The sequence below is a fragment of the Pseudoliparis swirei genome, chromosome 6 (assembly GCF_029220125.1).
Source record: "Pseudoliparis swirei isolate HS2019 ecotype Mariana Trench chromosome 6, NWPU_hadal_v1, whole genome shotgun sequence".
Classification (NCBI taxonomy): domain Eukaryota; kingdom Metazoa; phylum Chordata; class Actinopteri; order Perciformes; family Liparidae; genus Pseudoliparis; species Pseudoliparis swirei.
The window spans coordinates 16,985,692-16,998,007 of record NC_079393.1 but is presented as its reverse complement, the minus strand read 5'-3'; the positions used below and the strand labels follow the sequence as shown (position 1 = coordinate 16,998,007).

Genomic DNA, 12,316 nt, shown 5'->3' with positions numbered 1-12,316 from the left:
TGCTGGCCCGAGTTACTCCGCGGTCCTTTTTCTCTCTGCTCAAGAATGTGGTTTCTAATATGTACGTGGGTTGTTGGAATTCCTTTCATTTTGAGAGGAGGGTCAAATGAGATGAAAAGATACAAACAAGATGTTTTATGACCGATGTTTAGAGTAAGTGTGTACGTAAACAGTCAGGGATGTGGAGGTCTCGTGGTGGATCCCGTTTCAAAGGAGTAGTGGGCTGCTTTGTGTCATCGTGGCCATGAGATACAGGGCCACAGATCGGGGAAACCATTGTTCCGAATGCGTGTGTGTAGGTGTGTGTGTTTGTAACTCAGCATTTTGTAGCAGTGCAGAGGAGGGTACCCCCAGTGGCGTTGTCTTTTCTCTTTGTGGGCAGAGCCCTGGGTCGCTGGGATGTGTGAGTAAGAGGGAACAGATGTTATCGACGAATTTGAGTGTGACTCACCACCAGCCCGGCCTCACTCGTCCGAGGCCCTCAGTACTCGTCAGTTTCAACTCCACCAGAAACTCTTTAGAGCAAGAGTTAGTGAATTTCCAATAGTTGATACATAATATGATTACACATTATTTGATGAACAGAACTAGATCACTTATCAATCTTTTCAATGACTCCTGGCATGTATAACACTGATTCGCGTCTTACGGTGCGTTCACACCAAAAGCGTTGCGAGTAGTTCCTGTGCAAAGTCAACGTACAGACGTGAGTGGTTGCGATGGACAACACATTTTGTTGGGCGGGCGCGTCTGCCGTGAATTGGGAGTTGCAAATATTCACCTCAAATTGAAATATTTAAACTTTTTTTTATTTTATTAAACGAATATTGGCAACTCGCCGAGAATATATGCAATGTATTGTGTTAGGGGGGGGGGGGAGCATGGGGGAACAATAAACACGTTTTTCTAAAAAATGATAAATACCAGCTTTACATCAAGGTGTTTTGTAAAATCCAGACTACACATTAACACCACTATTCCATAATTTTGCCAGAGAAAGCACAAGCCAGATGGTTGAGGGGGATATTTCTGAATAGAAACTCTGAATAGTTAGTTTTTAGTCTTTTACCAGTGCTGACATGTATACAGGTAGCAGTAAAAGTGATTTTATCCGATGTGATGTCTCAGTCAAAGAATCCAGTGTGCTATGTGCTGATGTAAGATGACAGATGTCTTTCGAGGCCTATCGGAGATGTAGAACTGTTCATGGCTGCGCTGTACCAAGGGTGCTGATTTCAGGACTCAGAGTCCTCTTCAAGAGGGAAGTTTCAAGTTTGGAAGTTAGGGTGTAAAAGGTCAGTCTTGGGTCACATGTGTACACAGTTAGTCTTGAAATCTAATTTCCAAAGCATCTTCCTTTTTGTTTTAGATATTTTAAAGGACATACAAGAATCCTAAGAAGAATCAGACGTTTCACTTTAACTGTGTTAGAAAAAAGGCATAAGAAATGTCTTCGGCGTTGTGCATGTATAGATTAAATTACTTGTTCGTGTGGGTATTTTGTGCAGTGTGATATTTTGTTCGTTGAATTTTACAACCTGTGTATATATTTTTCTCTGGCTCCTTAAATTAAATTAGAAACGAGATAAAGTCGTCATCCGAAATCATGAAATTCACTGACATTGTGAAAATGCTGTCGTCAACTAGGCCAAGTTCTCTTTTGTGCTTGTGAACAGAAAGGACCTTCAATGGAATTTTCCTTTTTTAAATGATCTTTTTACAAAGGGAATTGACTCTTTATAATGGCTGCTATGTTGATCATCAGTCCTCTTTTGATTAGCTGGTCCTGGATCAGAATTCAAGTCAAGCTGGTTTTGTCATAAAACCTCTGAGTTAGACTTCCGGAGTTCTGGTGGGAGTCGCACAGCAAAGGATGCAAGGGAGGATTTGATTGAATGCAGGTGTTGAGCTTTATTGTAGAAACAGTGTCAGGTTGTGGTGAGATGGGAAGCAGTTGGCCAGGTTACGAGGTCAGGGCTCTTAAAATAAAAACGATTCATAATACGGATGTATTTCAAAGAATTGTGTGCGCACAGGAGATGGACACATCAGTAATGTATGTATGGTTATATCACTTGTCAGTAATCGGACCTACAACTGCAAACAAGTGACAGAATTCAGGTGAAAAAGAGCATGATACTCTTTGGCTTTTATTTCAGCCTCTGACATCTTTTTGATTTGTTTTACAAGACCACTTTTCTCTATTCAATCATATTATGAGCTGCGGCCCAGCTGACAGCAGAATAGTTCTCAGACTCAGAGGTAAAATAAAAAGAGTTCAAGCTTGCAGTTAGACATATTTAGGCCAATGTGTTCGTTTTCCCAGTCGACACTAAACAATCACTCAGCACACCGCTGTGTCTAAGGGCATCTTTACAGCCAAGCTGCAGCCAAGCCTGAGCCCCACTCCCCCCTCTCCTTCCACCCCTCCTACCCACCCAGAGTTGATGTTTCTACGACATCTGTCCACGGTTGGCAGTTGCAGATGTTGTTGCCGGCTGTGAAGCCGAGAGGAAGTTCCAGCCACTCCAAAGTCCAAATGTTTCTTTTTTCATTTCCCTGTTTTGGTTGTTTTTTGTTTTTTGTTATCAGATCTGAAAAAAGAGGAGCTATTCCTGTGGGGATGATATGAACCATATTTGTGTGGCTCTCTTTTTGTACACCACGAAAAGCCTGTGTTTTGTGTATGGGTTCTTGGTTCGCCTAAACGAAGGATCTTGTTTTATTGGGGGTTCCGGTGTACATGGATTGCAGCTAGGATAAAACAAAATCTTTAAAAACATACTCTGATACAAACACACTCATGCACACCAAGCAGTTCACTTGTGGTATCATCCGCTTCACAGCTGAGTTTAACTGAGACCTCCAGTGAGACTGGGAATTGATCCCAGTCAGCACATCGTGCTCTGTGGAAACATATTTTCTAATTGATAAATTACTCTGAGACTGCAACCAATTGTTGTATCTCCGGATGGGCAACAAAGGATGAGCAACAAAGCCTTGTTTATCCACTTGGTTATTGTCTTTCAGTCTTATGAATGTTTTTTGCATTAAGCGGCTGTTGTTGTTCATGTTTGTGTCGTTGCTCTCACATTGCTGTGTTTCCTTAGTTTCCTGGAAACATTACTGAAAGCATTACAGCATCAGCAAAAGATTCATATTTATCTTTCCCGATTTGCTTAATGCCATGCAGAGAATTTAAGATTTAAGATACTCTTGATTGTGCAGCACTCTTCTTCAATACTGTGCTGCAGCATCATAGCCCTTTAATCTGGCTTGTGGTGGCCACTCAGCCGGCGCTGATTATTTAAGGATCCCAGTCCTTAAAACTTTGAGATCAACAGGAACTAATCCACTTAAGATCTGCTGATAGCCCCTGTTGCTGACTTATTGTACGTCGAATCTAATATATTGTTCTGTATTTTAAGTGAATCATACCAGTTTTTAAGCAATCAGGCAAAGTTTTCCCACAGTCGGGATGGTCTGCTCCAAGAAAAGTCCCCTCAAACATGTTGTATGAGTTTCTACGAACAACCTTGCTTAGCTGTTCAAGCAGACTAACTTTGTACCTCATAAAACATTTCCTTGTAATTATGAGAATATTCCTGTTTTGCGTCATTGCCAAACAATGTATTGTGTTGTGTCAATTATGTGGTATTTCCTGAATTAGGAGTAATTAGCATCTCTACTCTCACAACCATGTAATGGTGCTTAATAGTGTTTTATTTGAACTACTAACCGTGTGGCAATTATTGACAACAAATCAATAGTTTATATATTTAGGGAAAACATTTTATACTACAAGACTGGAATGTATCCCTGAGTAAACATTCCTCGCATCTTCTATGAAGTGGACATAAATTTCTTGAGAGTAGATTTAGCTTGAGATTGTTTTGACTGGGTCACGTTAAATACCTTGTATGACAGGAGTCCATCCAAGTAGTTGAGAAGAGTTGCTCTGACAAAGCCAGCCGTGAGACAGGATGTGGACCCGAGAAGTTCCTGTATCATTTCTGCAGAGATCTCACACACCGTTCCAACTCTGTGATGCTTTTGGAAGCCTCGGCGCGCCGCTCATCACAGCTGAGAATGCAAACGGCTCGCAAATGGAGGTTGAGAATCTAATTGAGTGAGACAAGTGTTTAAGATCTCAAGTATCAAACATCTCGTGTGTGTACACTGATGGTACTGACACATGATCATGCTTCAGTTTCTTCACACATGCGTTCACGTACACACGGCTGCAGACAGATGCACTCTTGGCAAAAGCGGCGTTTAACTCCTCGTGTGATGAAGTCGGATGGATCTCTGGATGTCCGCTACGAGGAAACACTTTACAGCTGGCAGGACAGTTGGGTTCCTCGCTGTCTTCAATGAGGTGACTGACTGAGCATTGTTTTCATGGATGGAGGAGCTTTGGGATGATCCTTTTGTTTAAGTGTGTATATATACAAAAGTTTGACATTTTGGGAACTATATGTATTCACTGTTGCCGGGACACGGTGAGCACATTTAGCTGTTTCCGCCTGCTCCATGTCTTTATGCTAAGTGGAGCTAACTGGCTGCTGGCTCCAGCTTCATGCGCAGTGCACAGACATAAGGGGGTTATTAGTCTTCTCTTTTTAACTTTCTGGAAGAAAGAAAATAGGTTTTTTTCCCTGAATATATTGAACTGTCCTTATTAACCCTCCAGGCTAATGTTCAGATCAGGAATGCATCTTGGGTCCTCAAACACAGTGATTCATTTAACCCAGCACAAACAGTCTTCTGCTATATTAAGAGTCTAGCCTCAATCCATGTCTGTGCTGGAAGAGTCCTGGTTTGCTAAACGGTTAAGTCAGGCAGACTTCTATCACTAATAGCTTCCATCGGGCCGACCGGGCCTGGCACATTCTGGCGATGAGGCAGCAGATTTTGTGGTGAAACTGGCAAAGTCCCTTCGATGACGAGTCAAGTCAGCGGGTTGAGGGGGGAGTGGGCGGAGTTAACTGAACCTCGGAGGCCCGTCAGCAACTCAGAACTTCAAAGCAAAGGTTGGGCCGGGAGTTGGGATGCCGTGTGGGACTCTGGGATTTGAAGGGCTAGGGGGCAACAAACAGCATCTGTAATTGAGGTTTGGGTTTTTCTGCAGGCTTGCATATTTCCCCTTCAATTGTAATGTCTGTTGAGCATGTCCCAGTACCAACTGCAGCTGGAAGAGAGCTGTGCTGGAGACTCTTTGCAAAGCAAGCACACAAAGACAACATGCATATGAAACCTGCCAGACAGAAGACACTGAGAGAGGCCTGTGTTCAGTCCAAGGCAACAGCAGCGAGCGTATGCAGCGAATGCAGCTGCTTCTACGGAGAAGAAGCCGCTGGCTGGACACGGACCACGCCAGAGGGTCGATTGGTGTCGTGCACACATGGGGTTTGTTGACGTAGTACAAGGTCTTGGAGACAGATCAGAGACAAGAATGTTATGTTCTGTCAGAAAAACACGAGGTGAAAGGTAGCCTGATTTACATTTCTAATAACGTTTACATGTAATTATATTTTAAGGTTATATTATTATATTGTTTTAAGGTCGATGCTGGTACTAGCTGGGTTACATCAGGCGGTTTGCGCAGCAACGTCTGGATTGTAAACCAGCGAGATCTTATTGTATCAACATGGTCGATATTTTTAGTCATTTCCTTTGTATAATTGAAAAAGCCATCTGATTAAACACTTGAAAACCTTTTGCAAAAAGAGTTCCTCGGTCCTCCCTCTTTAAAAAAAAATACAAAAATGTTTCCCTGTCACAGAGCACCTTCCCTACATTTTAAGCACTGTGGATCTACTTTTGGTGTAGGTTTTTTTGGGGTTTCACAAAAGAAATGTTTGTGATGGCTAAGCGAGTAATGAAAATTCTCCTTAAAAAATAGTTGTATAACATTATAATGAATGCCAAATTGTTGTTTTAAACATGGGTATCTGCCCATAATTCCACAATCGATGCATCCCTAAGCAAAAGCACAAGGCCGCGTGAATATGTCTTCCTTTGTCTTGAAAGGGGGATTATATGTTAACTTGCATGTCCGTTGTCAAATGGAAGTTATGCTGCCCAAAGTAATAGCAGTACTTGGTAATCCCAGAACGTGTGTGTGCGTGCATACACTTGTTCAAGGTCACACACATGGTGCCCTTTGTGTGTATGTGGTTGTAGTCTATCAATAGGAATAGCCTTAACAAGCTTCTCTGTAATCAGTCCATCAGAACCACAGAGTGCTAATGTGGCCCGGGTGATTAGGGTCCCCCTGCGAGGTCTCACTCTCCATTCTGTGCCAATTATAATGTCATTGAATGGACCATGATGTTCCTCTCCAACCTCAATGTAGAAACCGGATGGGATGGGAAGCAGCGAGAACAGCGGGACTGCCATGTTTATTTACGTCACTGCGATACCGCCACATGACTCTTTCCTTGCCACAAAGTGTCTTGGTGTGTTTGTGAGACACTGCTTGCCAAACTAAATAGATAGGACATAAATTAGGCTTTCTGCGGGTTGTTTTTATTTTCCAAGGGCGTGTGTTGTGGGTCACTGCAGAGCCAGCCTGATTGTTGCTTTTTAAACTTAGCTGAATGAAACTAATGAGTCTCATTCGTAAATATGATACTATTATGTGGAAACGAGAGCAGATTGATTGACTGGTGATCATTTTGGGAATGGACTGAAAACGTCAGTTATGGTTGACTGTTCTGTTGTCCTCTCTTATCTGTCCTAGGTGCTGCGTGGGGCTCAGCTCATCGCGGTGGCATCAGCTGATGGAGCCACAGCTGTGGAGGGCTCCCCCCTCCCTCCTGACATCCAAGTGCAGTACGTCCAACTCGCCCCTGTCACAGATCACACATCTGCCGTGCAGGTAAAACAACACACACAAACTCTTCCAGGCTCTCGCACACGTGTACACATGCTGTTTGTAACTGGGTTGCATTCCAAGCGCTGGGCTTTGCATCGTTGTATGAGCTGAAACAGACCTTGGTCCTAAATCAGTCCAGCAGGTTTTTTTTTAAGCCGTCCTTAATAAATAACTGGTCCGCACCTCTTTCCCACAGTCTGAGATACAAACTGACATACTGTAGATCAGGAATCAGTCCTTCAGCGATGCCATTTGTGCTGTACACTCAGAAGATACAAGTGCCAGGATGTCAGGTCTCTGGTTTGTAGAAGTAACGTAAAGAAACTGAACGGTTCAGTCAGGGTTCGGGTTCCTAATCAGGAAAACTTCCTTGTGTTCCTATAACTAAAATATAGAATAATCTTATCCCAAACACTTGTTTGTCATGTCCATGCAGTGTTGGAAACGCTTCGATGGCCAGCCCCCTCACATTGCCCGCACCCTTTACGTCACTTTACTGCCATCCAATGAACATCGTCGAAGCCCCAAGACACCTTTTTGTGCTGAGGAATAATGCTGCAATGTATGTTAGGAAAATAGTCAGTTTCATAAAGTTAAAGTAAAAAATGCACGCACAAAAGGTTAGCCAGTCGTGACCTAAAGCATAAAACAATATGTATCCACTTTTTGGAATCCATACATGTCTTCTTCCCTTGTTTAATTTTTCTTTTCTCTTTTTGAAAAATTAAAGGCTGACACCTGCCTTTTTTCGTGCTATACTGGTTTGATCAGCTTCATAATGAGGCAGAACATATCCCGTCATATTTCATTCATAAATACTGAGTGCAATTTTACCTTTACTTGCTGGTATTATGGGTGCTTTTCCCTTGTCGTCGTAATTGTGCTTTAAAAAAACCACTCTGCTTTCAGTCATTATGATGAGTGTTAAGAAAAACAGTAATTTAATATAATATAGTGTTAAAACGAGAAAAGTAGCAAATGTTAGATATGTCTAAAATCCCTTCATGATTGAGCTTTTTGAGAAACGCGCCACATGTGGAATCAGGATGGGGCACAGACACACGGCATCGTGGTCTTTCAAGTGGTCAGTTTTAACTGTGAGGAATATAAAAGAACCACACTTTTCCATTGTTGTCTCTGCTTTTTGTTTCCCCCAAAATATATTACACATCACATTTTCTCCTTACTGCTTCTTACCCTCGAGTCCTGATGTGAGTCTTTGTTGTGTTGTTATCATATAAACAGACAGAACTGTCCCTGCAGACAGTCGAGCACTCGGTTTGGGGATTTCCGAGTTAAAACGTAGCTCTCTCAGTGAGACACTGTCTTGTTGTTTGTGTTTGTCTAGGTGATTGGTTCCCTGCCCCTGTGAGCGGAGAGGTGATTAACGCATCCTATATCGATGCATTGTATTGTGTGTGGATCTTACACAAACTGATAAACTCCAGCAATCATGCAAAATGATTCGCCGCCCCATACACTGCATCGCAAGGTCTGTTATCCATGTTTCTCAGCGCAGCGAGCAATCAGTTTGTTTATGCAACTGATTTGTGATTGTTTTTTCCCCTCCTAATGTTTGATTGTACTCTGATCTTGACAAAAAATCAACGAAGTAGGCAGAAGTCTGATCACTCATTAGCGTTCTCGTCAATCGAGTTTGGGTTCAGTAAGGGCACAGAGACAGAACGAAACCGCTTTTTAACGCCGTTGTGTTTATTGCTCAAACTATATTTAAACTCATCAAAAGCAGATTTCAGGGCCAAAATGATGGTGACGGTGTTGAGTGCACAGATTCCTTCAGGATTACGGAGACTTCCTTTAAGTTTCCCTAATACATTTATTTTTATTTGTATATGCATTGAAGGACTTTGCAGAGTAAACTTTACCTCAATCATCGATAAATCAACAAAATCTGTTGTTTAAGCAATTCAAACATGGAATTGAATAGGTGTGAAAATGAAAATGCAGAGCAGCATTTCGTAGTCTGGATACTTGGCGTGGCCCGGCTGGTACAGGGTGGCTTGTGGTCACAGTTGGGTCCCTAAGTGTAAACGTTGCTGGCTTTCAGTTCAAAGTTCAAAGGAAGGTTAGCGCCGCTCTTTTTCTCCCTTTTCTGAAAAGCATTGAATCATGTGAATGGCTCTCATCTGTTTCCAGACATATGGCAGCATTTATACAAGTTCTCGAAAATATACTTAGGCTTTTGTGTTTATTTATCTCCGCATTTTTCCTCTCTTTATTTAATAGTTTCCACGACCCAAACGAGGTGAAGAAGGGGGCAAAACACTGAATGATATTTTGGCATTACAATCAGCATTTCTGCAAATTGGTGCTAATCTTTAGATGCAACATTGTTTATCTCCAGCTCAGGTCCAACGTTGGGGTGACAGAGCACCAACAAAGCAATGCATCGAGATGAGTATTTCCAAATGGGGAACACGGCTTGACAGTTCAACATGTCCAATGTTTCAAGTTCTCAATGAAAAACATTGATCCATCTGAGTTCTACGTGGCCTCTCGACCGCCAGTGGTCCCAGTGTGTCCGCCTCGTGTGTTGTGCTGCTGTGGTGCAGCTGTGCTCCACCCAATGCTCTTGTCTTGTGACAGCATTGTGCGAGGGAGGATTACATGCTGCAGGTGTGTTTGAGGGAACCTCTGGCATGCATTTAAGGAAGGAGTGAGTCATTCTTCATGGTCATCATCCAGGATTGAGTCATGAGCCTCATCTTTTGAGAGTTTTTTTTTTTAATCCAACACAATACCTCGCTCTGTCTGACACCAAACACAGAGACAGCCAGAGGGCATTCAAATACAAATAGCTCATCGCTTGTCAAGTCTCTCTTCACCTGTCACTCTACCTCTCTTCTCTGACTTTCCACCAACTGTCTTCCTCTTTCTTCTCTCTGATGCATCTCTCCCCTAATCTCTCTTGTCTTTGCTCCGTCTATCTTTTGTCCGATCTTCTCCCCCAATGACACAAGGGTAGAGGGGCTTGAGTGTGGGTCCTCCACATCTGTTAGTTCACAGGAAACGCACTATAATGACTCTGATTAACTGCAGCAGGATGCATCAGTTCTCAAAGTCTTCCCAATTATCACCTTTTCCCTCTCCTCTCTTTGATGTGTTGCAGGCTGTTGAGCTGGCCCCGGCCCTGCAGGCGGACATGGAGGTGAAAGAGGCCATCCAGGGAGCCATCCAGGGAGAGAACGGCGAAATGGTTCAGATTGTTACCTCCGTGGTCACCTGAGAGCCCCTTCTGGTTCAACACAGCCCAGAATTCTGCTCCACAGCAAGGCCCGACGAGTCTCGGAGGTGGACGAATGCTCACAGTCTGACAAGCGACTGAGTCAGAAAGCATTTTCAGTACTGAAGGTTATTGATAACAAACAGGAAGGAAGCATTTTGTTCTGGCTTTTTGTTTTCTCCTGCAATCTCCTCAGTTCATTGCCAACCAGATGTCTCAATGTGGAACTGTTCGCAGAAACTTGAAAAAGACCAAGATAATCCAAAATTCACTGTGGTCTCACTGGCGATTTCGTCACCAGAAGGTCACAGCCCACTGCAGGAGACACAGCGGGATTCTGTCTATCCAGCTACTTACGCAGACCATCACCTGGCCACTTCATCAACACACATGCTTGTTTACATCAACTTGGGAAAATAGTGGAGTTGAGCCGCTAATCCTAAAACCCCCATGAGGGGTTTTTTCCCTGAATCTCACCCCTCACAACCAGGACTGTGCTCCCTTCTCGGCATGTCTCGTGGACTGCAGTGGAAAGTAGATGTAGCTGAGCACAGCCTCTCTGGGTTTCCTGTCACTCCCCTTAATGCAGTCCAGACTAGATCTCCCAGCTGTCAGACTTGCCTTCCTTTACTTTAGCCACACAGCTTTGTTTGTTTGTTTCATTTATCTTATTGTAACATGCCGACATCTTTGGGAGCTTTGCTTTTGGAGCTAGAACACCATGAAATAGAAGAGCTGGTGCCAGTGGTAGGCCGGACAAGTTGCTTGTAGAAAACCAAGGACACCTTGAAGTTGTTTATTCACCCCAAGTGTTGTCTCTGTGAAAGATACATTCATGTGAATAAAACATGTTTGTGGTTGCCATACCAGTGTGTTTTTATTTTAGTTTCTCTCTGTAGTGTCTCGTCATTTCTCATCAATCGTGGTCATCAAAGTGGCTTCAAAGATGTCCAAGACATGACTTTGCTGTTATCCACTACAAATAGACAACTGAAGAGAGCGTGACATGACGGTTTGATTTTGAGGTCTTGTTACATGTGGAGCTAATTTATTGTATTTACTATTTTTCAAGTAAATATGTATCATGTAAACTGCAATAACCATAGGATTAACTGCATTGTCAGCGATCATGTAAGCTAAGCTTATACATGGTCTCAACAAGGTTTTTGTCAAAAGACAAATGAATATGTTCGCCTCATGATGGAAGTGTCTGGACTGTAATTGCTTCAAAATCCACTCTGCATGATTATGTTTTTTCTGTCATTAAAAACATGTGTTGTGATGCTGCGCTGATGATGAATAGCTCTGCAGTCAACAATAAAAGAGATAAGCGAGACACTCGGAGGCTGTGTGTTGGTTTGGGGAAGGTTCCCATGCTCAGTGTGATGTAATGGTGTATTTTGGAGTTGGAGGAAGGAACCGGGTGACAAAATGAACTTGATAGAACAACATCCACAGTCTTGGCTGCTTCCTCTTGTTTCCCTTCAGTCTGTTGCTGTCTCTGACCTCCTTTACACTGGCTCTTCATCTTGTCCATTCCCCTCCTGGCTCTCTTTCATACTCCTCTTCTCCCACTCAACTTATGTGTTTCTCCTTGGGAAGCTGTATTCAAGTCCACTTAAATTCCCTTCATTATTATTATTATACACTTAGCTGGGCTAAAGTTTAGTGGGAACAGCGTTGGGTCCATCCTTTAAAAAAAAAAAAAAATCGTGTTAAAGAAACGTTGGCTTGGAGACAACGGTCTCTCCCACAGTAACCCTCCCATTAAATCTCGATCCTTTTGGAAAGGAACCAACTCTTCACTTTTACAACCCTGGGGCTCCATCCAGGAGCTGGAGTGGTTACCATGGAGACGGCCCCCGTCTCTGGCTGCCTCGAAGATAACCTGGTGAAAACAGAAATGAGTGATGGATGGAGAGATGAGATTGTTTGGAAGCGGGATGCATGTTTGAGGAGAAGGAGTGGAGTGATGGATGGAGACCAGGTGGTGTATCTTTCCTTCTCTCAGCGGCTCTGTTCTCCTCAGCTGGCATCTGCTTCAACATGCCAGCACCAACCTCTGCTACTCGCCCGGCTCTTCCTTTGGCTGCAAAGTTTCCCCTGCTCAAACTTTTTTTTTCACAAGGCTTAAATATCTGTTGCATCAGAAATATCCAAACATGCCTGTCTCTTGGATCATAAATCAGCAA

The 12,316-nt window shown here is 43.1% G+C and overlaps 1 protein-coding gene across 4 annotated transcripts in view; it reads left to right on the top strand.

Annotated features, from left to right (window-relative positions):
- banp (BTG3 associated nuclear protein) overlaps positions 1-11,460 on the top strand; it is a 37,194-nt gene extending 25,734 nt beyond the window's left edge. For 2 of the 4 annotated variants that reach the window (XM_056416148.1, XM_056416147.1), the window contains exons 12-13: positions 6,746-6,883; positions 10,011-11,460. In XM_056416148.1, coding sequence (XP_056272123.1) covers positions 6,746-6,883; positions 10,011-10,127 — 255 coding nt within the window. In that variant the 3' untranslated portion in view covers positions 10,128-11,460. The other 2 variants (XM_056416149.1, XM_056416150.1) reach the window with 2 other exon arrangements.
- Positions 11,461-12,316: the final 856 nt, after the last annotated feature.